Here is a 26,471-nt window from a genome sequence, read left to right on the forward strand (position 1 = left end):
GGTTCGGTCAGGGCTCAGGACAGATCGTCCTGGACGACGTGAGCTGCTCAGGACAGGAGTCCTACCTATGGAGCTGTCGCCACAGAGGTTGGCTCTCTCATAACTGTGGACACCATGAGGACGCTGGTGTCATCTGCTCAGGTGGGCTTCAAGATCACTCAAGCACGTTCTGGGGTTGGTACTACTCATAGAAGACACGCTTTCGCTCCCAGGGACCTGCCTGGAGCCCAAACCATGCATCCTGTCGCTCTTACTTTCCCAGGTCATCTGGTGGCTCAGGGGCCATGTCTGGCCACCTAGTGGGAGAAACAACATGGCCTGCTCCATCCCCCATGCTACCAACTCTAGCCCAATGTTTGCTTGGGGGTAACGCTGGAAAATTGCTTGCACAAGACCAAGCACACTGAGGGCAGAAACAATAAGCCTTTTCTTTAGATACAGGATCATCCACTCATTACAAACCCGCATTTAACATGGTGAGACCTTCTCACAGGCAGAGGCTAGGGATGGTAAATTCACAACCCCTAACCCTCAGTGGGTGTATTGATTTGAGTCAAGCCATTAGGTGACTCAGAGAGGAGGATTCAAGAGTATATAAAATATGCATGAAGTGCTGTGAGCTGCAGTAGGAAAGGGAGATAAATGGTATAAAGAATTGTAGGTAGGTAGCAAATGTTTGCTAATGACAGCTATGGCAGTGGGGATGGGAGTAAAATCCCATTCAGAAACTCTTGGAATCAATGTGCAATCTCAGAGTCATGGCACCCGGAGGGTTGGGTAATGGGTCTTCTTACTGACTGTTGGGTTGATTGTTGGCGGATCCTGTGAAGGATGATGTCATGGCAATTCTGGCCTGTTCCTCTCAGGGAAGTGGCTTCTATAGTCTGGTCAGAAAGCCCTCAGGTAAACAATATCAGTGCTGGCATGGGACAGATGCACGTGCAACTCCTGATTGGGATTGGGTTTGTGCTCTAGCAAGACAGCAAGCCCCAGAAGGTGGCCCTGGTGCCAGGTGGCATTAGGGTTAAAGAAGGAGGTGGCCTCCACGTTCTAACTGAGAAAATGTCATAGCCTTTGATGATCTATTGGAATCTATATGGTCATGTCACACACCCTGCTCACTTCTTTGCTGAGTGAGCTGCAGAGAAGAGATGCCCAGCACATGCAATGTGGCAATAGGTGGGAAGGTTCAGATGAAAATATGAAGGATGTGTGGCCTGATCCAGGGCTTGCATGGGAACAGGTCCCGTCTTCAGTAAGGTTGACCTATATCTTTTCTCTCCGCTTTACCCCTTTCAGTTTAACAGTGAATACAGCTTCACCCACGTCGGAAATAGGTACATTTCCCCACAGCTATCACTACCAGTCACTGCACTCCATATACTCAAGTGTTGAGTTGAGCGTGCAGAAATTTTGGGGCTGGAAGCATTAGTCAAAATGTCCTTCCTTCCAGAAAATTATCAGGACACTATGTAAATGGGGGAGCACATCACACTCCATAGACCAAGGAACCAGGCCGAATCTCAAAATAACTCTCTATGATTCCCCAAGAGCGACTGGTCGGTGCCCAGTTTCAGGATGGGTGGTTCTCTGGGTGCTTATTGCCAGACCTGACGGTCTCTGCAAATGCAGGCTGGCCTGGCCATGGTGTGCTGTGAGGCCACAGGCTGCATAGTGGGACGGGGGTGTATCCGGCTACCATCAAGGCCAGCATGTAGAGCAAAGTGAGGTCATCCTGGTGTCAAAGGGTCCCTGCCCAGGTTGGGAAGGAGGAGTCAGGGGTGTGGCCCTTACAGCACAGGATTCCTGAGGCCCAAGATGGGAAGGGGATCATGTCCTTTTCCTTAAGAGAACTTTAACCGGCTGACAAAGCTTTGGTTATTGGGAATTAGGTTTCGCTGCTTCCAAAGCGTAGGGCATTGCCACTCAAGACAGAATCTTATTAGAAATAATTGTGTCACCTCCTAGGGACAGAATCTGATTTGGCCCTGAGACTGGTGAATGGAGGGGACCGGTGTCAGGGCCGTGTGGAGGTCCTGTACCGCGGTTCCTGGGGCACCGTGTGTGATGACAGCTGGGACACCAATGATGCCAACGTGGTCTGCAGGCAGCTTGGCTGTGGCTGGGCTGTATCAGCTCCAACAAATGCCCGGTTCGGTCAGGGCTCAGGACAGATTGTCCTGGACAATGTGAGCTGCTCAGGACATGAGTCCTACCTATGGAGCTGCCGCCACAGCGGTTTGCTCTCTCATAACTGTGGACACCATGAGGATGCTGGTGTCATCTGCTCAGGTGGGCCTCAAGATCACTCAACCACCTTCTGGAGTAGGCTCTATTCATAAAAGACACGCTTTCCCTCCCAGCACCTCTACCTGGGGCCTCTCCCATACATCTGTGTTCTCACTTTCCCAGGTCAGCTTGTGGTTCAGGTGCCATGTCAGCCCCTAGCTGGTGAAATAGTATGCATCATTTGGAGAACCTTACTGAGGGCAGAAACAATTAGCTCTTTCCTTAGATGTGAGGCTGGCCATCCATTCTTACCCCATTCTACCTGGTGTGACTTCTCACAGGCAGAGGATTTAGGTGGTAAATGTACCGCCCATTCCCCTTGATGGGTGCATTGATTGGAGTCTTCCCAAATCCATCTAAGAGAAAAATTCAAATGCAATATGTTCATTTGTGGGGGATGTGAATGTATTAGGGAGGTCAGGTAAGGTCATAAGGAAGGCAAGTGTGTAATAACTGCTTTTCTGATAAGCCACCTCTGACAATGGGAACTGGAGCTAATCCCATGGAGAAAATCTACAAATTGGTGTACAATTTTAGGAGTATCTACCTGAAGGGCAAGGGAGATGAGTCCTCCTAGAATAACTGCTGAGGGTAACTGTTCGGTGCTCCTGTGAGGGGCTAATACCATGGTGCTTCTGGCCTGGCACGTGCAGGGCAGTGGCTTCCATAGTCTGGGCAGAAAGCCCTCACGCACAGAGGGGCCCACGCTGTCATGGGACACTGGTGCCGCTCCCAGAAGCAATTGGAGATTTTTTATGGACACCTGGCCATGTCCTCGCAGTGGTACATGGGCAGCAACAGCTGATGTTGTAAATATGCTGTTTCCTCGACACTGATTCCAGTTGGGCCTTCTCTGAGCAACGCATCTGACTGTATTTCTTTTTCCCACAGCTGCCGTGCTCAACTCTACCCACAGGCCGGGTGAGTCCACAGCTTACAGGGGTGTCCCTTCCCTTCCTCCCCACCTCAGCTCCACCCCTTCCACACTCTGCAACCCCTCCTCCATTCCTCTTTGCAGAAGCTCTCAGACCTATCCTTTCTTCCACCACCTTGTCATGGCACTGTCCACCAGCATACTTCTTATCTACACAGTCATTAAGATTCACTTCACAAGAGCCGTAGAGTTCACATTTGGCCTTAGTTTCCCTTAGAAGGACATAGGACAGAAAGCAGCTTCCAGAAGGCAGTCTATGCTAGCTTCCTTACTAGGAATCCTTGCAGGGGTCCATATAGTAATCTAGCGCAAGTCTCTGGTTACACCAGCCCAGGCACAAAGAGACACGATTCACTCAGGTGGAATCTCTCCCAGCCCCAGCTATTCCTACTGCATAGGGATGACCCAAAATTCAAAGAGAGGCTTCATTGCCCACTTTGACTTTATCTTTTTCTTAAAGCTTTTTTCTTAAAACATTTAAGCTTACTTCTTTAGGTTGGGGAGACCACACAACCCCTTTTATGGTAAGCACCCTTTGGTTTCTTCTTGGAATTTGAGGTTACTTATCATAGACAATTGGCCTGGATGAAATCCATCTAGCAGCTGTCTTCTCAGGATTGGATCTCAGGTTCCATTGCCCACACCCTCCCAAAGTCTTTGTCCCAGTGTGACCTCATAAGAAGCTGATAATAATTAAAGAGACAGTCAGGAGATAACACATCCTAATCTGAAAGTGATGGGAACTCAAAACTCAAACTAGCTTAGACTACGAGGGGATACTTTGCAGTTGGCTCATATAACTGGGAAGTGCAGGTGTTCAGACTTTAGGCACAGCTGGATTCAAATGCTCTAAGGAAGTCATCAAGGCTTTGAATCTTTCCACTTGTCCTGCATGTGCTTCTCTAGGGCTTCAGTCTCAGGCAGCTCCTCCCTATGTTAGGAAAGATAGCATCTGTCTTTCCCAAGTCTGTCCCTTACCAGCTTAGACACCCTAGAGGAAAGGGACAGCCATTCTTGAAACCCCTGACAAACAAGTCCTGGGGTACAGTCTGATTGGTCTGGCTGAGCACATGTGCCTTTTGCAGAACCAATCACTGTGGCTAGGGAATGAGTCAGTCTGATTGGCTCTGTCTGAGTCACATGCCCACCTTCGTGGTCCAGGGAGGAAGCAGGGCTGAAGGTGCCCTTTGCCTTCTCTGACCATTTCTGAATAGAATCAATGAAGTTGCTCCATGTTGGTTTGTGAAATACACTTCTTATGTACCTCAGGGCTCAAGTGAGCATTCTGAAGAATGTGCACTGATCAACTATGACCTTCTGCCTGACGGAATAATTTTCATACTGGTTTTCTTGGTCCTTGTACCAGAGTCACCCTCAGCAAGGCCACGTCTGCTCCAGACAGAAGGAGCATTGTTCATGTACTGGCTCTTGAGAGGTCTGATTTCCTCCATTATGTACTCATAGCTTGGTGATGGACACAGGTGCATCAACCAGTAACCTATCATCAGACATAGGCAGGGGAAGAGTTGCTAATGGAGAAAAATAAATCGCAGACTTAGAGACTTGGATGGCACCAGTCTGACTTCCTACCTCCAGGGACTTTCACAGATAACCTCCTGAGAGGTAGAGACCTTTCTTGACTTGTACAGGATGCACGGCCAGTGAGGGGTGGAGTCCCAATGTGGGATTCAGGGCCATGATGTCTGACTGGCCACATGGGTTTTGGTATGTGGTCCTCTTCCTACAATGTCTAAATCTGTTTTTTCTCCTCTGTTTGCATTCTCATCAAGGCTTTCTTGTCTTACTGTGACACGCAGGCAAGAGGGAAATGGGAAAAGCCCCAGCTCCCCAGTGTTGCTTTCAGGGTCAGACAACAAGCAGCACAGACAGGGGAAATGTCTCCCTGCCCAAAAGCCCCCAACAAAAGCCCTTTTATGGACCTTGGGCAGGCAGGGGGAAGGCTGAGGAGTAGAAATATACTTAGTCAATTGGGTAATAGTGTCTCAGCTGAGCCCACTGATAAGGAGGCATCTGGACTAGAAATGCAGATATGCGTAAGACGTGGCTGGCCAAGAGGAGAGGAGACCTGAGTCCTTGACTACAACTCCCTCCAGAGAACATACTAAGTCTCTTGTGAGGAGGACAGCTTCTCATAGGAGATCTGCCAGGCAAAGCCTTGTAAACGCCTATGGCTGGGCTTTAAAGTTCACACACAGTCAGTCTGGGTGACTCAGTGGATTGCTAAAATACGTAAGGCAAAGTTGGTTTTGGATCACATTGGCCACCAGCATTCACACACAAGGCTAATCACTTTAAGCTTGATAAGAATGAATGGAATCTAAGTAGGGTTTACCTGTGCCACCTTCTCACAAGAGGAAGTGGATGATAAATGCCCTGCCCTCTGTGCAGGGTACAGGCATTGGCTGAGTTTCTGACTGGCTCAGCTTCTTCAGCCTTTGTTTCCCGTGGTGACATCTTTTGTGCAGTGCATCTGACTTGACTTTCTCTTTCTCACAGCTTCCCAGTACCAGTCCACGGCCAGGCCAGGTGAGTTCTGCTGCCCCTTAACTCATGGGTGTCCCTTCTCTTCCTGTTCACCTCAACATTCCCCAACCAATAGCCACAGGAGGGGTCTGTGAAGATATTTTTGCCTCTCCAGAACCTTCCCTGATAACTTTACGGTATGTAGGTGGTACCAGTTGAGTCCACAACACATTAGTCTTGTTGTCTGGTTTAGGGGGATAAGAACACTCTGACCCCTGATGTGTGTTGCTAAGCAGAGCTCATCTAGAGCTATCCTTGGTAGAAGCGGGCTCTGTTTTTGGGTCTTTTCTACTTGAAAGCCTTGCCTGGGCCAAGAGTTATATGTGAGGGGATAACAGAGATTTCTTTAGTCATATACCCAAGGCAAAGACTAAGTAATGCTTTTGCCAAAGAACTATCTGTCAGCAGAGAATTGCAATTGCTCTTTATGGATTGCACCACCTCATTGTCATTGTTGTGGACATTCAGAGGCATGGTTTGTGCTAATTTCATGCTGTCCAGAAGAAGCCACTTTCTCTCCCTTCCTATGGAGTTTTGCAAACCCCACTGTCTCTGATCCCCAGGTACAGGTCTTTAGACCTGACACTGATCCCATGTCCACTCTTTTCTAATCCTTTTCTGTTTTTCTCCCCAGATTGGTGGCATACAACAACTCCATCTCATGGTAAGCATCATTCGGTTGCATCCAAAGCATCTAGGTTTGACATTCTTGTCAACAGGCCTGGATGCAATTCCTGGATCTTGTGTTAAGCCTCAATAGCTCACATCTCACCAAATGAGAAGGGTCCCCTTCGCCTACAGTTCTGAATTGTACTGGAAAAATTAAATCATGTTATGAAGTGCAGTGGCTGAAACCCTGAGGACTCTTGCCCAGAAGAAGAGGGCTTGTCCTGACACATCAGTGTTTCCCTGAAGAATCCTCACAATGGGGTTGTCTCTCTCTCTCCTATAGGACCCTCTTCAAATTGTGGTGGCCTCTTACTCAATGCCAGTGGGACATTTAACAGCCCATCCTACCCTGGATTCTACCCCAACAATGCTAATTGTGTCTGGGAAATAGCACTGAATTACAGTTTTCGCATAAACCTGGGCTTCACTCACCTTCAGTAAGTAACACCCAGGCCATCTGGGGAAGGGTGAGCCCCACACAAGAGACCCCGTGGTTTCGGTTGTTTCCTGGGCTGAGTGCTTGTCACACTCACGTTCCACGAACAAGGTCTGGAGTTGCTTTGATCCCTACCTTGACGTGTCAGGTAATATTGGGAAGTCCTTTGATCTGATTGAAAGGAAGAGCCACAGGAAAAACTCACATTCAACAGTATCACTCATAAGCTTCAAACTAGCTATAAAATACCAGAGCAATAAGAATCTAAATATCACCATGATAACCTAATATCATACATTTTTCTACCCAGGTTGGAGATGCACAATAGTTGTAATTATGATTATGTAGAAATCTTTGATGGACCTCTGAATAGCAGTAATTTGCTGGGAAAGATTTGTAATGACACCAGGCAAATATTCACATCTTCTTCAAACCAAATGACTGTTCGATTTCGAAGTGACATCAGTTTCCAAAACACCGGCTTTTCTGCTTGGTATAACTCCTTTCCAAGTGGTAAGTGCAAATCAGGTCCCAACCATGAGGCTCGCTGGATTTAAATACCTCCTCTTCTGCGGAGCCCTGGTGGTGCAGTGGTTAAGAGCTCGGCTGCTAACCAAAACATCGGCAGTTCAAATCCACCCGCTGCTCCTTGGAAACCCTATGGGGCAGTTCTACTCTGTCCTATAGGGTCACTAGGAGTCGGAATTGACTCATCAGCAACGGGTTAGGTTTGGTTTTCTTCCGTCTGCATGCCGGTTCCCACATGAAATCAAAGAAGGGCTTCAGTGATGCCTTGTCCATTCTCCTTGTATCACAGCTGACCGTGGTGAGCCTCAGAAAGGAGAAGGCCGTTAGCCAAGGCAGTGTGGTGTGGAGAAGAGGGGACACATCCTAGCTTTGGGGTTGCCTACAACTCCCTGGGGTACTTTATAAAAGCTAACGCTCCTTGCTGAGTCAGCACCCCGCCTCTGGAGGGTGAGGGCATCTAAGCTCCATGACGCCTGAAGCCCCTCTGGCTTTGTTATGAGGAGGTTCAGTGTCTCTTCCCTGATATTTTGTAGTGGTTAGTTGACATCACATCAGCTCTGACTCGTGGCGACCCCATATACAACAGAACAAAATGTTGCCTTGTCCTACGCCATTTTATCAGACAATATTCTTTTGTGATCCATGGAGTTTTCATTGGCTAATTTTCAGAAGTAGATCATCAGGCCTTTCTTCCCGGTCTGTCTTAGTCTGTAAACTTGGTTGAAACTTATCCACCATGGGTGACTCTGCTGGTATTTGAAATACTGGTGGTATAGATTCCAGCATCGCAGTAACACGTAATAGAATGAACTGACAGACGATGTTTACATACTATCATTTGAGGATGTTGGGGATGAGGTCAGGCCCAGGGATTATTTGGTTTTGAGATTCATTGTGGGACATTGCCATCACCTTTTACGGCATGTGTCTTTCAGATGTTGGACTGAGATTGGTCAATTCAAACACCTCCCACAGATGTGCTGGGCGGGTGGAAGTTTACCACAGTGGAACATGGGGGACAGTTTGTGATGATTCCTGGGATTTACGGGATGCTGAGGTGGTCTGCAGACAGCTGGAGTGTGGATATGCAGTGTCAGCCCTGGGAAGTGCCTATTTTGGCACTGGCTCTGGGCCCATCACCCTGGACAACGTGGAGTGCTCTGGGACAGAATCTATGCTCTGGCAGTGCCGGAACACAGGCTGGTTCTTCCATAATTGTAACCACCATGAAGATGCTGCTGTCATATGCTCAGGTATCACGTGATTCATGGGAGGCACGTTTTACCTCCCACTTGCTACGAGATGAAAGCTTAAGGCTGGTGGCTGAGGGTGTCTGTGGCTCAGTTCTGGGTGGGCAGGAGCTTGTCAGCTTGTCCCCCTTTGTCTACTCTGGAAGGCTGTGCAGGGGCCGCTTTATCTTTGGTCAGTTTCTGGGCCCCGGGCTCGATGACCTTTAGCAATGATTTAACCTCACCAAAGGTCAGTGTCTTCCTTTAAGTAGAGATGACAATGACAGTACTTGCTTCCAATGGCAATTGGAGGGATTAAACGAGGAATGCGTTTACCCTTACAGCAATTCTGGGCAAGTAGGGAGTGTTGAATAGATGACGCTAGATATGCCCTTGGCTGTGACGCTAATGTTGTTAGCTGCCAACAAGTCAGCTCCGACCCCTGACGACCTCGTCTATGACAGAATGAAACATTACCTGACCCTGTGCCATGTTCATGATTGTTGGCATGGTTGAGTCCAGTTGGACATTATTCTGTTGTGGTCCATAGGGTTTTCATTGGCTAATTGTTGGGAACAGATTGCCAGACCTTTCTTCCGAGTCTGTCTTAGTCTGGAAACTTTGCTAAAATCTGTCCATCACGGACAACCCTGCCGGTATGAAATACCAGTAGCGCAGCAACACGCAAGCCACCACAGTATGACAAACTGACAGAGAGGTGGTGGTCTGTGATTCTGATGTCCCCCAAATAATGATGGGGCAGGGGGAGCAATGGGAAAAACTCACTTAGGCACTTAGGCTTTCTCTTGAGGACAGTAACTCAGTGGGCCCTGGGGGTGCACTCAGTCATGGGATCTGGCTGTGAGTCATATGGGGGGGGGGTCTCTGCCTTTATTCAGGACACACTCCTCCTGGCCACACTTCTGTGACTGACACTTCTCTTTCTTTGTAGGGAGATACACAACCACACCTTGTAAGTACCATAATTTCCGTCTAAACTCTGGCTGCCCCTCCTCCTGCTCTCTCAGCAGCTGCTCCCTGGGCTGCTCAGGGCGTGTTGCTCACCCTTTGAAGAGTTTGCCATTGCACCCTCCATGAGGGACTGTGCCCCCTGCAGCCATGTCCCAACCCAAGGAAGTTTGGACCTCTCTCTGGTTGCTCTCACCCTGAGTGTCTCTGGAAAATTCCACCCCTCTCCAGATGGTCACCCCTCTTCAGAGGCCTTGCAGCCTAAGGCCTGAGGAGGGGTCTGCTGCCTGCATAGGCTCCTCCTGTCCTCCCGGACACCATGGTCTGGTCAGTGAAGGCCAACCGGGACCTGCTTCATGGCTGAGCTTCACATAGAACAGCTTCTATTGTCTGTTCCCGAGCTGCTCTGGATCTCCCTTGAGTATTCCCAGGACCCTCTTGGCTCCTTACTATCCTTATCCACCCCACCTCCACCTCCTTCTCACTGCCTGCTTCCTGCTGCAGCTCCCAGCTTCCTCCTCCCATGCATCCTCCATGTTGCAGCCAGAGTCACCTTTATGCAAAGCAAAGGTCGTCCTGACCTCGTTGCCCTTCAGGTGATTCCCCAGGGCCTTCTGAGTGAAGATCCCCATTCCATAGCACAATTCATCTTCTTGCCTCAAGCAGAATTCCATCTCTCTCTCCCCTCCCTGCTCCATCCACACCTGTGCCAGGTATGCTCATGCCTTGGTCCCTGTGCTGTTTCCTCTGCCTGGAACATCCTTTCTACCTTTCTGCCCTGCCCTCCTTGGTTACCTGCTCCCTTCTCCCCACCCAGTCTGGGTCAGTAGCCAAGCTTTGGATTCAGCTTCTTCCCCGGGCTTCCCTCCGCCAGCCTCATCACACTGCATAGGACTAGCTCTTTGGTGCACCATCTCCAGGCTGTGAGCTCCCGGAGGGCGAGGCCTGGCGCCAGCCCCTGTCTGTAAGCCCAGGTGGGCACACTGTCTCGCACAAGCAAGCAAGCACACAATATTTGTGTCAAATGGATGATGAAAAACTGATCTTTTTTTATAGACTTTTTAAAAGTTTTTGTAAAAGGCATATATAACACAACATTTGCCACTTCAAGATTTTTCAGGTGTGCAATTTAGTTATACTAATTACAGTAATTATGTGCAACTGTCACCAATATCCATATAGACTTTACTTTTCAGAGCAGTTTTAGGTTTGCCAGAAAATTGTACAGGAATCACAGAGAATTCCTATATACTTCCCTTCCATCTGAACAAAGTTTCTCCTGTTACCATCTTGTGTTCTTGTGGTACATTTGTTACAACAGATGAACCACTATTGATGCCTTAATATTAACTAAAGTCTGTAGTTTGCATTAAGGTTCACTCTTTGCTGATCATTATTATTTTTTTTATGTTTGTCAACAGCACCTTTGTCAACAGTTCACATCACCAACCCAACCAGTAAGTTCTGAGCTTCCTTATGAGTGTGTGGCCAAGATTCCCTGGAAACGCTCTTTCCCTTTCCCTCAGTGATGATGACACTGGAGAGATAATGAGAATGATGAAGAGATAGCTTCCCCCCTGGAAGGGTCTCCCCCCCATCCCCACCCCACCCTCATCTACGAGACCATAGAAGGTCCTGGGCCAGGCACCTCTCATTTTTGTTGGGTTTCTGTCTAAGAAATTGTTCAATTTCCCCCCAGGGGACTGTGCAGTTTGCATCATTGGCAATTCCATTTTGTTCTGACAGTAGGTTATTCCTGCGGAGGCTTCCTTTCCCAACCGTCAGGGCAGTTTTCTAGCCCATTGTATCCTGGGAACTATCCAAACAATGCCAGGTGTACCTGGGACATTGAAGTCCACAACAACTACCGCGTGACTGTCGTCTTCAGAGACGTCCAGTAAGTGCGCTGGGGCAAAGCAAAAAGCACGGGGGCCACACAGACATTTGAAAAGGGAATAAATGATACTTAGAACTTAGTAAGAAATGCTTGCCTGGTTGGCATTTTTTATTATGGGTTCAATTTTAACCTAGCATGGGGACAGTCCATGGGGGTGAGGTGGGGGTAGGAACCCTGGAAGAGACAAGAACCTGCTTTCAAGTCCCATCTCAGTCATTAATTTGCTGTGTTGCCACGGGAAGTTACTCAAGTTCTCTGAGCCTCAGTCAAAAGAGAAGAATAAAGACCTGCTCTCCTTACCTCGTGAGGTTACTGAGAGAGTCACAAGAGATAAATATATGTGAAACTACTTGGAAAATGTTTTCCAGGGGGAGGGATTGTTCTCAGGAACAATAATAGTGCAAATAATCCTATTAACAAGCACAGTATTTTATTGAAGCCTTTTCTCCCCTCCCCCCCTTTCTTCAGTTGAGTTCCCAGGGATCAGGCAGAGATGGAGAAATTGCTGTGGCAGAGTTTAGGTTATCGGTCCCTCATCTGATTAAAAAGTGGGAATCATTGCTCTAAGCAGTGGAGACATCATCGAAAGCACAATATGTGATTTATCCAAAGAGAGGGGTGGCCAAGTTGACCACAGAGAGGAACCAAATTTCCTAGTGTTCTAGACACTAGAGAATGGACAAGGGGTAGCATCACTTTTTCCCTCTAACAGCCATTGCTGATAAAATTGTTTCTCTCTTCATTTCTAGTTGTAGTGCTCTTGGGTGTCTCTGCCTTGGAAATTTATTTGGGGTTTTACAAAAAATATGCTATTACTTTAACCTCCTCCTTATTATAATCCATTTTGGATTTTGGGGATTGCAGTTAAAGCTCATGGAATCCTATGGCAGAAGGTTGACCACGGCCAGCTCTTTAAACAGCATCTTAATAACAAACCACTATTTTGACCTCTTTTGGGTGGTGCGAACGGTCAACGTGCTATGCTGCTAACCAAAAGTTTGGACATTCAAGTCCATCCAGAGGCACCTGGGAAGAAAGCCCTGGTGATGTACTTCTGAAAAATCTGCCACTGAAACCCCTGCGGAGCTCAATTCTACTCAGACACAATGGGACGGCCATGAGTCGGTATCAACTAGACAGTGACTTTTTTTTTACAGTTAGTAAAGACTACAGGGGCATATCGAGGGTAAGAAGCAGCCAGGAACAATCTCTAAATTGTGCCCCCCGCCCCATCCATTTCAAGATGAATAGACATTGATAGTGGCAATGCTTCAGCAGAAATGCCGTCCCCCCTCTTGTCCAGCTGCCTCAGTCAGGTGCCTTTCATATTTGTGGCACCGTGGAATGTCATTCCGAGCCTCATCTGGCACTCTGGCGCCTCTTTGGACTTGTGCCCAGTGGCAAGCGCTCCCCACTGTCACCCCTTGCTATGCCTCTGAAGACTATTCTATACATTTTTTCATTTGATCCTCACAACCGCCCTCTTAAGTAGGTGTGAATGGGATTATTTAACCTTTGTAAATAGGAAACTTGAGCTTTAGAGAAGTTCAGTGAATTGCGTAATATTTATTCACCAATTATTTCCATCACGAGAAACTCGCCGATATTATTTTATTCTATGGAGAACTGGGTCTTTTTGACCGAAGAAAAGTGGTCTAAGGCGTATGTGGTCCCTTCCCCTGATGATATAGAGGCCTGTCAGGAGGGTGTATACATTTATATGCGCGTTCCCAAAAGGCAGGGCCAAAAATCACACGTGCAGGTCATAGGAAGGTGAATCTCCACTCAGTGTAAGGATATCTATTATCTGGGTGATGTAAGTGGTGAAGCGCCCAGATACTAACCGAAAGGTTGGAGGTTCAAATCCACCCAGAGGTGCCTTGGAAAAAAGGCCAGGCGATATACTTCCAAAAAGTCACAGCTACTGAAAATCCCATGGAATTTGACACACATGGGGTCACCCTAAGTCAGAATCGACTCAACAGCAACTGGTTTGGTTTTTTGGGTTTTATTACCTTCATTTATTAACTCGTCATAGTTGTCAGCAAAGGTGTGACCTCTCCCTGAGACTTGACCCTCGGCATCCAACCCTGGTTGAACATGAAGCCCCACTGTGTGCTCTCTGTCCCTGCAGGCTGGAAAATGGCTGCAACTATGATTACATTGAAGTCTTTGACGGCCCCTACCACAGCTCCCCTCTCATTGCTCGGATTTGTAACGGCATGAGTGGCTCCTTCACTTCGTCGTCGAACTTCATGGCTGTCCGCTTCATCAGTGATGGCAGTATCACGAGGAAAGGCTTCCACGCCGAGTACTACTCAAGTCCTTCTAACGACAGCACCAGTAAGTCCCCCTGTGTGGGAGCTCGGGCAGTGCTGGGGCAGGTCACTGGGAGCCTCTGTTGCCTTGATGTTGAGTGTTGTAGAGTAAGAAACTAAAGGAGCCTTGTTGGTCGCTGAGGGTGATTAGGTGCCGAAAGGAGCCAAGGGCAGTGGGTCTTGGAATCTGGCTACCCAGAAGCAGGTCAAGACCCAGAACAGGCTGATCGGCGGTGTATTGGCCTCACCGTGGTCGGCAGAGACTAAGTAATAGGTGTGAGATGATGTTTTCAGCAAATGTATGGCACTCACAGGACTCTGCCTGAAGTCAGCCCATGGGGCACGGGCAGATAGGCAAACTGGCTGAGTGTTTCCAAGGAATATCAGGTGTCTGTATGACGAGGCTTCCTTTCACAGAAACAAACAGGACGGCAGCAGCTCTGTTTTACTCGGGGCTAGTCAGAGCCACCAGCACCGTTTGTTCCCCCGTGGCCAACTCCATTACCAGAGACACAGGCTGCAAGGAGTGGAGAGCACTTACGCTGTAGGGAAGAGGGCTCAGGAGTTGGGGGGAGCGGGGGAGAGGAAGGGGAGAGAGAGAAAGGCAGGAGGTAGAAGACAGAAACAGATAAGAGGAGAAGGAAAGGAGAGATAAGGGGAGTGGGAGAAAGGAGAAACAGAAGGAGGGAAGGGAGAGAAAAAGGGAAGAAAGGAGAAAGGAGAGAAAAACCAAGAGAGAGAGGAGAGAGAGGGCAGGGGCTGCTTTCCGGTAGTATGGAAGGGTAACGGCATGTGTGAGCTGTCCAGAAGTAGCTCCGAGTCGTGGGAAGAACATGGGGCTTGGATCACACAGCTTTGGGTCAAATCCTCACAGGGCCTTAGACACTTACTCCACAGCCTCTCTGAGCCTCAGTTTCCCTATCTGTAAGGCGGCAGGGCTGCTGGAGGGCTCAGCGAGATGAGCATTTGATTTGTGCAGTTTCCCCTCTCCCTCATTCCTTGAGGGCAGAACAAGGACCTGTGGGTAGAAACTGCATCTCAGCACAAGGAAGAATTGTTTTTAACCCTTCAAAGCTGTCTGAGGGTGGGCTGAGCTGGCCATTCAGATACATCCAGCAGAGGCAGCATGGACACAATCTGAGGTGTTACGGAGTCTGACTTACAGACTGGCTGAGGGCTGGGTGACAGCAAAGTTCTCGTAAGCAGTCAGGTTTTTATACACAGATTTCCTCCATGGCTGGATTATTTCCCAGCATTCCCACAATTCCACTGTTACTCACTCAGTGTAGACCTGGTAACCTGACGAGACATTTCCCTTATTTTACCCTTGCCTCCACTGCTCCATCAGAGAAAGCCTGAGTCCAGGTGTCCTCCTTGGGATCTCATGAGGATAGGACTGACGTGAGCCGTCGGGCACCTGGGGGCTGCGGGGAGCTATGCCCGATGGTACACCCTGAGTGTCGGCCATGTGTGTCAGGCATCTTGATCTGCCCACCTTTCTATGGGAAGAACACCAGTAGGACTTGCTAACCTTCGGGCGCTAACCGAGTTCACTGTCTGCCCTCATCCCTCAGAGCTGCTGTGTCTGCAGAATCACATGCAAGCCGTGGTGAGCAGGCGCTACCTCCAATCCCTGGGTTATGTGGCTCGGGATCTCATCATCCCCGGCTGGTCCGGGAGTTACCAGTGTCAGAGCCAGATAACGCCAAGCGAAGTGATATTCACAATCCCCTATTTGGGCTGTGGCACCGTCAAACAGGTAAGCCTCAGGCTTCCCACTCTTTCCTATTGAGTGAATTTCCTTATTGTGATAAGTGTCATGTGTCTTGAATTTTGGGGACCCAGGAGATGGGATTATAGTATAATCAGCACGTAATGAGTGGAAACCTGTTACCATCGAGTCGATTCCGACTCATAGCAACCCTATAGGACAGAGTAGAACTGTCCCATAGGGTTTCCAAGGCTGTCATCTTCAGAAGCAGACTGCTATGTCTTACTCCCAAGGAGCAGCTGGTGGGTTTGAACCACTAACCTTTCAGTTAGCAGCTGAGTGTTTAACCACTGTGCCACCATGGCTCCTTATGAGTGGAAACCAAGCTGTAAATCTGTTCTTTGGTGCCATTACCTGGCTCCTCAAATAGTAGTAGGAGTAGGAGGTCTCTGTCCAGATCTGGAGGAAGGAAACGCAGCAGACAGGGTTTCTGTAGGACTGTCCAGCCGAGACGGAGCTGGGCAGAATGCCATGCACCTCAGCAATCAAAATAGCGCCCCCAGCGGTAGCAAAAGAATACACATATATCTTACTTTCATAACTTTTACAAAAACTGAATGCCTCAAGGGCAGGGCCACTGCCTTCTTCATCTTTGCAACCCCACACTGTCTCTGGTTAAATAATAGGATTATTAACACCTAATGTTGGAGGTTTGAACCCACCCAGAGGTGCCTCAGAAGAAAGGTCTGGCGATCTGCTCCTGAAAGTTCACAGCCCTGAAAACCCTAAGGAACCCAGTTCGACTGTGCAGCACATGGGGTTGCCACGAGTCAGAATCAACCAGAAGGCAACTCGTTTGCTTTGGTAGTAATACGCATGCCAGGCACTGAACCAAGAGCGAGATCAGGGAGAAAGGAGAAGAGAAAAAAAAGAGAGAGAAGTGAGGAGACAGAAAAGAGAGAGAGAAGGAGGGAGAGGGAAAAGAGAGGAGGAGGGAGAGGAGAGAGAGAAAGGAGGAAGGGGATAGAGAAAGAGAAAGGTCCAGCTTTTATTCCCCTTTCATCATGAGGAAACTGAGGCTTACAGAAGTTAAGCCACTGGCGCACGGCCACTCAGTCTTGCATTGTGGAGCCGTGATTCAGAGGCAGGGCTGGGGGATCCAGAGTGGAGTTTTCCCACTCTTCCAGGCTTCCCCGTTTGGCGGGTGTCTGACACGTGGGGAGGCCGAAGAGATGATGTCTGCCACCACACGAGAGGTTTCCCATTGGAGCAGGAGGAGTCCCAGTGTCTATGGAAATGTCTGGAAGATTTTCCATTACATACTGAGCTGACTTCCTTACAAACTATGCAGGCTTCTAACAATTTTAATCTAAAATTAGAACTGCTTCTTATGGATCAAAAAATAAATCTGCCCTCAATGTTCATTGTCTGGAGCAGATTTAGAATTTAGCTGGACCCTAGAGACCACAGATAGTGTGGATTCTGTGAAAACTTTCCTGTTAATGTACAGAGTTAAATCGAAAGCACCTCAACTTGTCTTTGAAGGAATGAGGAACAAGGTGACAAAATTCATATGGTTTACTGCGATGACCTTTGGGCTCAAATATAAAGTAAAAATTATTATTTTTAGGAAATACAAAGGCAGAAAATGTAGTACGTTTTCTATGAGTAGGTAGAGAGCATAGAGCCCATTCATGGTCTTTTCCTAGACCTGGGCCCGAAGTGCGGGTTCTGGCGCCCCCTGCAGCCCAGGCTGGCCCTGCCCCAGGCCCTGGTCCGCCTGGGACTGCCGAGGCCTCACACGGCCCTCCCAAGGAGGAAACCAGAAACAGGAAATCAGAGAGAAGTGGAGGACGGACGGTCCGAGAGCGGGCAAAACCACTTTAAGTTTCTTGTTGAACTTTTTCTTTTCAAATGTTTTGTTTGGAAGGGATGTATGCAGAGTGGAGTTCTGTAACCGCGGACAAGAAGTGAAAGACCCTCCAGCATATTCCATTCTGAAAAATCATTAGATTTAAGTCGTACACGTGCTGGCTTCAGAAGGGAACTTCTCTGCTGTCCCAACGGGCCAGGGATAGAGTTTTGCTCTTGACAGTATACGTGACAAACATTTTCCTTTTGAAGAGTTAGGTTGCTTTATATTTTAGGACTGCTGTTCAGGCCACAAGGAGGCCTGGTGGCACAGTGGTTAAGCACTCGGCTACTAACCAAAAGGTCAGCAATTTGAACCCACCAGCGGCTCCAAGGAAGAAAGATGTGGCAGTCTGCTCCCATAAAGATTACAGCCTTGGAAACTCTATGGGACAGTTCTATGATGTCCTACAGGGTCACTATGAGTCACAATCAACTCAATGGCAATGAGTTTTGGGTTTATTTAGGCCACTCTGTTGCTATCCATAAAGTTTTAATTGGCTAATTTTTAGAAGTAGATCACCAGGCCTTTCTTCCTAGACTTAGACTGGAAGCTCCACTGAAACCTGTCCACCATGAGTGACCCTGCTGGTATTTGAAATACTGGTGGCACAGCTTCCAGCATCACAGCAACATCCAAGTCACCACAGTATGACAAACTGACAGACAAGTGGTTGTGTTTTGTTGTATTATACGTACGGTCGCTATGAGTTGGAGCCGACTCTATGGCAACTTACAACAACATTTAGGCCATTATGGTGTTATTTTTGTGTTCGTTCTTGCAAAAACACCATTGCATGCTAGGATCCAGACCTGGCAGGAGAAGTTTGCTTCTGACCATCACGGCGTTTGGGAGGGGAAATATCCCCGAAGCCTCCAGCCAGCAGTACCTCACCTCAACTGCAGGCCAGGTGATCATAACCATGGAGCTTGCAGAGCCTTGTTCACCTATGTCTTCTTGGCCAGTTGGACCCACTCCTCCCCACCCCATCCTCCACTCATGACAGCATTTTTCTGGGCCCCCAGCCCCTGTACATTTCATTCATCCCACTGTCACTGCTGTTTCCAGACTCTTGGCCAACCTCAGGGAAAAGAGAGATGTTTAGACATCATCTGCCCATGAGATGCTCACAGGCCACCGGATGTAAGGCCTCATCTCTGGAAAGGTCGTTCTTAAGAGACGGTAGGCACATCAAATGGCATGAGAGACCAATGTTCTTAAGAATTGGCTGCTCAGTTAAAGGCACAGTAGGAAATGGCCCCGTGGCACAGAGGGTGAAAGAACAGATGGGGCAGGATGCTCCAGCATTGCCGTGGCCCACCCAGTGTCCATACGAGTCTCTGAGAAGTCCCTTCCCTGGAGGTCAGAGACAGGCAACAGCCATAACTCCTGATTGTCATTCCAGCTCCAGAAGCTTCAGACACCAAGCTGGAACAGCTCCCAATCAATCAAACAGCACACAGTGAACACTGACCCCACCAAACCCCACTGTCAAAAGCACAGGACAACCTCCCTTGGTCTCCCCCAAATCCCCACAACAAGAGTGAGAATGAAACAGAACAAGCAAGAAAAGCTCTGAGCCATGGAGTCAAACTCAGTTATATGGCAGGGCAAGAGGTTATCCAGATCCAGCCATCTTGACACCCGGAGGAGCACCCAGCACAACCCAACAACTGACCCACACCATGGTCTCCCATCGTAGGGTACAGGAAGTAGGACATGGGAAAGGAGGGGGTCTTGCTAGTTAAGTTGGATGTCCAGCCCAGGTAATGGGAGCCATGGCAGTGGGTGTGCGCCATCTTTGTGTGGAGCTGGGAGGGCTTGGGGAGTGTTGTTGGGCCCCTTCCCTCTCATTGTAACCCACATCAGCAGTGGGATTCCTTCCCAGGTGGCATTTGCCTGACTTTGCTCTCCTGCTTGCCTCTCCTAGGTAGACAATGATACCATCACCTATTCCAACTTCCTCAAAGCAGCTGTTTCAAGTGGCATCATCAAAAGGAAGAAGGACTTGAACATTCACATCAGCTGCAGGATGCTGCAGGACACCTGGGTTGACACGATGTACATTGCTAATGACACCATCGAGTTCAAGGAAATCCAGTATGGCAACTTCGATGTGAACATCTCCTTTTATACATCCTCTTCATTCTCCTATCCTGTCACCAGCTCCCCGTACTATGTGGACTTGAACCAGGAATTGTACCTTCAGGCTGAACTCCGTCATCCCGATGCCTCCCTGGCCTTGTTCGTGGACACTTGTGTGACATCACCATATTACAGTGACTTTACATCTCTGACTTATGACCTAATCCGGAGCGGGTAAGGATTGTCTTTATGGGATGGACTTAGATCTTTACCTTATGACTCAGACATGAGTAGACCAAAAGGCTTGAGGACTGGGGATTCTGGTTCATCGAATTCCCAGTAGCTCAATCTTAGACAGATGCCCTTTCTATATATAGTAACACACTGTAGCTTTTACGTTTTGAAGCTTTTTTGTGTTGTGTCCTGGACCACAACCCTAATGACAAGGACATCATCCCTGGTTGACACATGGGAAAATGGGTGTCTGGAGAATTGAAGCACTCCCCAGGGGTCACCAGCAGATTAGCTGTAAAACTCAGACTAGATCCCATGTGATCGAACTCCAGCCATGCCTTAGTGTTAGGAAGCTGTGTGTGGAGGGGAAAAAGCACTGGTTTGGGAGTTGAGCAGACCAAGATTGAAATGCCAGCTCTGCTGCATACTAGCTGCATGACTCCAAGCCACGGTTTTGTCACCTGTCAAATGGGGATCATGATGCCCACGTTGGAAGGTTGTTGGGAGGATTAAATGAGAAGGAGTAGATGATGCCCCGGGCACAGCGTGCACAGCAGGTGGTCTCCAAGGAGTGTTCTACCAAAAGCGGCAGGAGGTCATCTTGGCCTCCATCAGCTGGAGGACAGTAATTCTCAGAGTCTATGGTTCCAACTGAGCTCAGAAGGTGCAGAGGTGAGGCAGCAGTGCCCAGGCTGGGCTGCCCTACCATAGGCCAGCTTCCCTGGGTGACGGGACTCTGCTTCGGTGAGGTTTGATTCTTCTGAGTTCATGGAGGGGTCCTCAAAAATCAGGGTGAGCAACTCTTAATCCCCACTCTTTAGTCTCTGTACACTGGCGCATACACCATTTCCTGGCCTATTCTAGACCTCAGCCCCTCTGTAGCAATGGCCCCACCAGAGAAGTTATACTAACAGGGTAAAGGGCTCTGCTAGGAATTGGGAGCAGGGGTTAAACGTCACACGTTCCTGACAGATTCAAGACAGCATCTCTGCCCAAGCACAGTTGGATGTGCGTCATTTCAGGACACAGGTGTTGAGGCGCGTCTTGCTTACAGTCTAGGCACAGATAGTTCACCCCACAGCTGTTCCCTTAGCAGCAAAGATGGAGGAGAAAGTGTAACCAGATCCCCTTTCTACAAACAGTGACTTATGAATTTATGCCAAACAAATGACTGAAATTGATGCAGTGAGTGAGTGATTCGATTCTTCCCTGCAAATCGATTCAAAATTCTGAGATATATGTGTATATAAGATAATGCACATGGGGGTAGGTGTGTTCCAACGGCACCTGGAATACAGGAATTCATTACCTACACCTGGCCGTCAACTGGCTTCCCGTGACAATCACCTGGGACTTCAAACACACAGGTGTCCAGGCCCCCTCGGACATTCCGTGTATTTGCTCTGCAGCAGGGCTCTGGTGCCTGTACTGTTAAGCTCTCCCCGGGTGATTCTGAAGGACAGCCTGCGCTACGAGGCTCTGGTCTGCACAGAAGCCCCTGGCTGATGGGGTTTTAGGGAAAATACCATTACTGCCCAGCCCGCTCCTCAACTACCCAGCCCACCTCCACACCAGCCTCTGGGTGCCTTCTCCCCACCTTTGCCCCTAAGGGGGCTGCTGTGAGGGAAAACCTGGGTACTTGAGCGAATCTGAGTTGGAAGTGGAAGAAGGAAGGAAGCTCTGGAAGGCAGAAGGAGGACAGTGAGCCAGCCTGGGTCACATTTCCAGGCCAAGCCCTGCGTGACCACTCCCATCCACCTACAAAATGTCCTCGCTAAAGCCCACAGGGCCCTTCCTCGCTCTGCTCCTTGCCACAGCCCTCGAAGCCCTGCCTTAGGGATGCTCGTGGGTGAGTGCAGCTGCTTCCTTCTCTGTGGGTACCACAGGGGCTGCACCCTCGGGGATGTACCGATCGCCATGTCTCAGGGAAACTCCTTTAGGAGACTGGCTGTTTTCCTTCTAACACGGGCAGTGATGTGGTGCCCAGGGGAACGAGGCAGAGATGTGGTGCCCAGGGGAATGAGGCAGAGATGCAGTGCCCAGGGGAACGAGGAAGGGGTTGATGTTGGGTAGGAGTGCTGGAGGGCAGTCAGGCCTGTGGTAAGAGCAGCTGCTGGGGCTCAGGGCAGGTTGAGGTGGGCCAGGAGAGAGACCCTGGTAGAGGGAGGGGCAGGAGGGGGGCACCAAAGGTACCCAGAGCAAAGCCAAATGTTACCTTCCTCCCTGCCTTCTCCTAGGCTCCAAACTCGAGCTACTTCCCTGACTCACCTGGACTATCTGAGGCCACTGAGCCCAGGGTCCCCATGGTCATTGTGGGATTGGGCCCCAACCCACTGTGCAATATAGGGCCCGTTAGCCAATCTGGAAATCCCGGGGTGATTTGCAGCTTAAAGACACCACTGGCGTCCCAGAGTTGCCAGGACTTGCCCGCATGTCTGACAGTGACTGCACAGTGCATCCCGCAGGCAGGACGGGCAGGTGGCGCGGGTGGTGTGGGCAGCGGGGCGGGCGGGCAGCTCCCTGCCCAGTGCACCGAGAGTCGCGGAGAAGGGTCCGGTTCACTGGGGAGGGCTGACGAGCTGCTTTTCTTGTCTTCCAGGTGCGTGAAAGACGAAACCTACCGATCCTACTCCCAGCCGTCGCCACGCATCGTCCGCTTCAAATTCAACTCCTACCACTTCCTGAACCGCTTCCCATCTGTGTACCTGAAGTGTAAGATGGTGGTGTGCAGGGCCTACGACTACTCCTCACGGTGCTACAGAGGCTGTGTGGTGAGGTCCAAGCGGGACCTGGGCTCCTACCAGGAGAAGGTGGATGTCATCCTGGGCCCCGTTCAGCTGCAGGCCCCAGAGAAGCGGAGCCTGGGTAGGGGGTCGCCCTCTGACCTCACTGCCCACCGGGTGCCAGCCCCATGACCCCTGAGGAGCTTGGAATGTCTCCGTTGGTTTCATGTTTCAACTAGAATTGAGCACCTACTATGTGCGGGGCCTGACAATACAGAGTTGAATGAGACATGGTTTCTATCTTCTTTGGGGGGTGGGGGGCTCATGATCTGTGGGGACCATGTGGAAGGTTTGGTCAAGAGGGCTGTGATCTGGGAGGCAAACGCCCTGATGCCCTTATCCTGTGGATTCTCAACTCCCAGGACCTCACATTCCTCATCTGTGAAATAAAAATGTTAATACTTACCTCCAAGGACAGTTGAGGAGGTTACATAAAATATTTCAAATTCTCAAGGACTCCAGACTTGCTGGAGCCATGGAGGCTGGACAAACCCCTGAAACTATCGCCCTGAGATCATCTGTAAACCTTAAACCAAAAACATCCCCTGAAGTCTTCTTAAAACCAAACAGTAATCTAGCTAAACTAGTAAAAAATGTCTGTCCTGAGCATTATGCTCTTTTAAGAACCATCTATATGGGATCAAAGTGACAACGGCAACTCAAAAGATTAGATAGGAACCTTAGGGGGCAGGGAGTTTATGTTAATGAAGGGGGAGGAACAACTCAGAAAAGGAGGGTGGGAATGGTTGCACAACTAGAGGAATGTGATCAATGTCACTAAATGGTGCACGTAGAAAAAAAAATAGTTGAATTGCCTACAACAGTGCCTGGTTCAAGACATCGGGCACTCAGTGAGTAGGTTATTATTGTATGGCCACCAACATGAACAACATTGACCACAGTATTATCACGATGATAATAACTGCAAACTGTAATGCCAAAAAAGCAGAACCAAACGCACTGCCTTTGAGTCGATTCCCACTCATGGCGACCCCATGCGTTGCACAGTAGAACTGCTCCATAGCGTTTTCTTGGCTGTGATCTTTATGGAAGCAGATGGCCAGGCCTTTCTTCCACAGCACTGCTGGGTGGATTTGAACCACTAACCTTTAGGTTAACAGTCGAGCACAAACCATTTGCACCACCCATGGTTAAGAGCTTAGGCTGCTGACCAAAAGGTCAACAGTTCGAATCCACCAGCCGCTCCTTGGAAACCCTACGGGGCAGTTCTACTCTGTCCTCTAGGGCCGCTACCAGTCGGAATCGACTCAACGGCAACTGGTTTATTTTGTTTTCTTAGGTGTATTGCAGTTGGAGTCTGGGCAGGGTGGTGGAAATGCGGGCACGATGGATTTGTTCTGTCTGCTCACGGGTGGGACGTTGGACAAGCCGTCCTTCCTCCGTAGAATGGGGTGGTAATTCCTGCTGTGCTGTTTTGTTGGTGTGGATGAGGAAAAGCTTGCAGAGTGAGTCCCAGGATCTGGCCCAGACAGCGCAGGTCGATAGATGGCATGGGGGTAGGGTGAGGTGGGGGTGACAGTAGCTGGAGTTGTTACACATCCTCCCTTAGATCCACTCCATGGAGCTGTTTCTCCCTTGTGCCCTATATGAAGACGGTCCCCAAGTCCAGCTGACTCCAGCCTCTTTCCTCATTCATTCATGCATTCAGAGCATATTTAGTGAAGGCCTACTATGTGCCAGGGTGGTACAAATGGTTAGCACACCCAACTGCTAGCTGAAAGGTTGGTGGTTCGAATCCACTCAGAGGCCCCTCAAAAGAAAGGCCTGGTGATCTACTTCCAAAAAATCAACCATTGAAAACCCTGTGGAGCCTAATTCTACTCCGACACACATGGGGTCGCCATGAGTTGGAATTGAACTGATGGCGCCTGGTACCGGTAGCACGTGCCAGGAAACAAATAAATAAACAGAACTAGATAAAAATCCTGCCTGTGTGGAGCTCACACTCCAGTGGGAAGAGATGGACTCGAGAAAGAAGTAACAGTGGTGTGTCCCATGGGGCAGGAGATCTGGTGGGAGATACAGGAGAGAAGGGTGACAGGACGGGGGTGAAGGGAGCCTCATTTCCCCCTCCTATCCCCCCACCCCCGCACTAGCTCAGTCCTGGGTACCCCTTGCCTGAGCCTCTTGTAATAATTTCCCAATTGGCCTAAAATGCCCCACATCTCTCTCCACTGACATCCGTCTGGTGCTTTGGGCCAGACTGGTTCTCCAGAGCCCAGCTCTGATTTCCTGCTCAGTAACCTCCCCTGGCTTGGCTGACACTGGGGTCTGCCCTCCGTTTCCCTTTCAGGACCCCGTCTCCCCACTCCTTTTTCTAGACCTGCCCACCAGACAAACAGTTCCCACTGCTAACCCCCTCAACACTGGGGGCACCATGCTTAGCCTGTCTTGTTCCCCTTCCCCGGCTCCTTCTGCATCCCAGTCTCTCGTCGCATTCTTTCCTCCTCCCAGACCTGTTGGTGGCTGGTGGGGAGGAGCAGGCTGGCTCCCAGGGATGCTTTGCCAGCGCGGCTGTCCCCGCGGCGGTCTTCTTGGTCCCGGTCCTGGCCATGGGGGCCTTCGTGCGGGGGAGGAGGACACGCACCGCCCATGGCCGACCTCTGAGCTGTACATCGTGAAGCCAGCTGGACACGGCGCCGGCGCTCTCAGACACCAGCCTCCGACAAATTGAGGGCGCAGAGCTAACAGCACCTAACTCTGCTTACCTGACGCAGGGACATGGTTGGGAGGGCTGGGAGGGTGAAGGAAGGTGGGTGGCTAGGTTTTCCCCGGATGCAGAGGCCAGGCACTGGGACACAATATTCCTGGTAAGCAGGTGACCCCATCTACAGTCCTTCAGGTAATGGTGAGTCAAACACCATTAACATCAGAGCTTTCTCCAGGTGGAATTTCTCTTCTGACCTTTTATAAGTGAGTTATTAGGCCTATGGACTGAATCTGAGCTTTTCTTTCTGGTAGGGCAAACTGAATAAAGGGCCTTCTTCGAAGCAAGTGTCGGTTTGGTCCATGTTTCCCAGTGGTTCACCCAAGCATTGGGTCCACTTCAAATTAAACACACAGGTAGGATGGGCTGTCGGAAGCAATGACAGACAGCAGGTGGTTCTGCCCTGTGGCTTCTGGAACCTTCTAGGGAATAGAGAGACCATCCTCCCAGAGTCCCTGGGAAGTTTTGATCCTGCCCAAAGCAGGAAATGCAGGATGAAGGCGAGGGAAAGAAGAGAACGCTAACTGCGTCATAATCTTTAGCGCGCGTAGTTTCAGATTAAAGATGACTGTCTCCACTTCTCCGGGAACCCGTGTCTTCGGCTTTTGACGTCATGTCCAGACTGTGGGCTAGGGAGGGTCCTGGGAAGGAGCAGACCCCGCAGGGCCCCCAGGATCTCTGTGCATTCGACTGGGCCGCCAGGAGTCCTGTTTGCATGAGGTCTCCGGGGAGAAAGAGGTTGACACGTGGCTCCAGGAGCTCAGACAGAGTAAAGGGATGGATGGGTTCCAAGAAGGCAGTATGTTTTCCAGGAGGTGGGACAGAAGCCAGCCTCTGGGTCCCTGGGTCAGGTACAGTGGGAATGGAGGCTTTGGCAAACTGTCCCCACAATGCCATCGCTTGCCCCTGATCCAGTCTGAGGACTCAAGAAGGGGCTGCTGAGACGAGCCAAAATCCAGAGGTTTGGCTTGAGCAGGCAAGACTCTGTCCGGCAGGGCAGTGTCGCAGGGGAACTCCTGGAGTGAGGGCACGGAGAATTCCCACAGAGAAGCAGCCCAGGGCTGCGGTGAGGAAAGTTCAGTCACCACGGGGTGTCGGTGAGCCCGAGCCCTGCGTTTGTAGCCCAGAGCCATGGGACTTTCCATTCTCCCTGCCTTCACTGCCCGCACTCACTGCTGCCCTCCCAGGCTGGGCAGGTGAAGGAA

The 26,471-nt window shown here is 49.8% G+C and overlaps 1 protein-coding gene across 1 annotated transcript in view; it reads left to right on the forward strand.

Moving 5' to 3' along the window:
* Window positions 1–25,180, forward strand: part of DMBT1 (deleted in malignant brain tumors 1) — a 77,071-nt gene extending 51,891 nt beyond the window's left edge. The window contains 13 exon segments of the mRNA XM_012555110.1: window positions 8–141; window positions 1,969–2,292; window positions 6,720–6,873; window positions 7,183–7,385; window positions 8,336–8,653; window positions 9,582–9,602; window positions 11,020–11,055; window positions 11,345–11,495; window positions 13,630–13,838; window positions 15,388–15,572; window positions 19,367–19,755; window positions 22,355–22,620; window positions 25,014–25,180. Coding sequence (XP_012410564.1) covers window positions 8–141; window positions 1,969–2,292; window positions 6,720–6,873; window positions 7,183–7,385; window positions 8,336–8,653; window positions 9,582–9,602; window positions 11,020–11,055; window positions 11,345–11,495; window positions 13,630–13,838; window positions 15,388–15,572; window positions 19,367–19,755; window positions 22,355–22,620; window positions 25,014–25,180 — 2,557 coding nt within the window.
* Window positions 25,181–26,471: the final 1,291 nt, after the last annotated feature.

This window comes from Trichechus manatus, unplaced genomic scaffold (genome assembly GCF_000243295.1).
Source record: "Trichechus manatus latirostris isolate Lorelei unplaced genomic scaffold, TriManLat1.0 scaffold00031, whole genome shotgun sequence".
Lineage (NCBI taxonomy): Eukaryota > Metazoa > Chordata > Mammalia > Sirenia > Trichechidae > Trichechus > Trichechus manatus.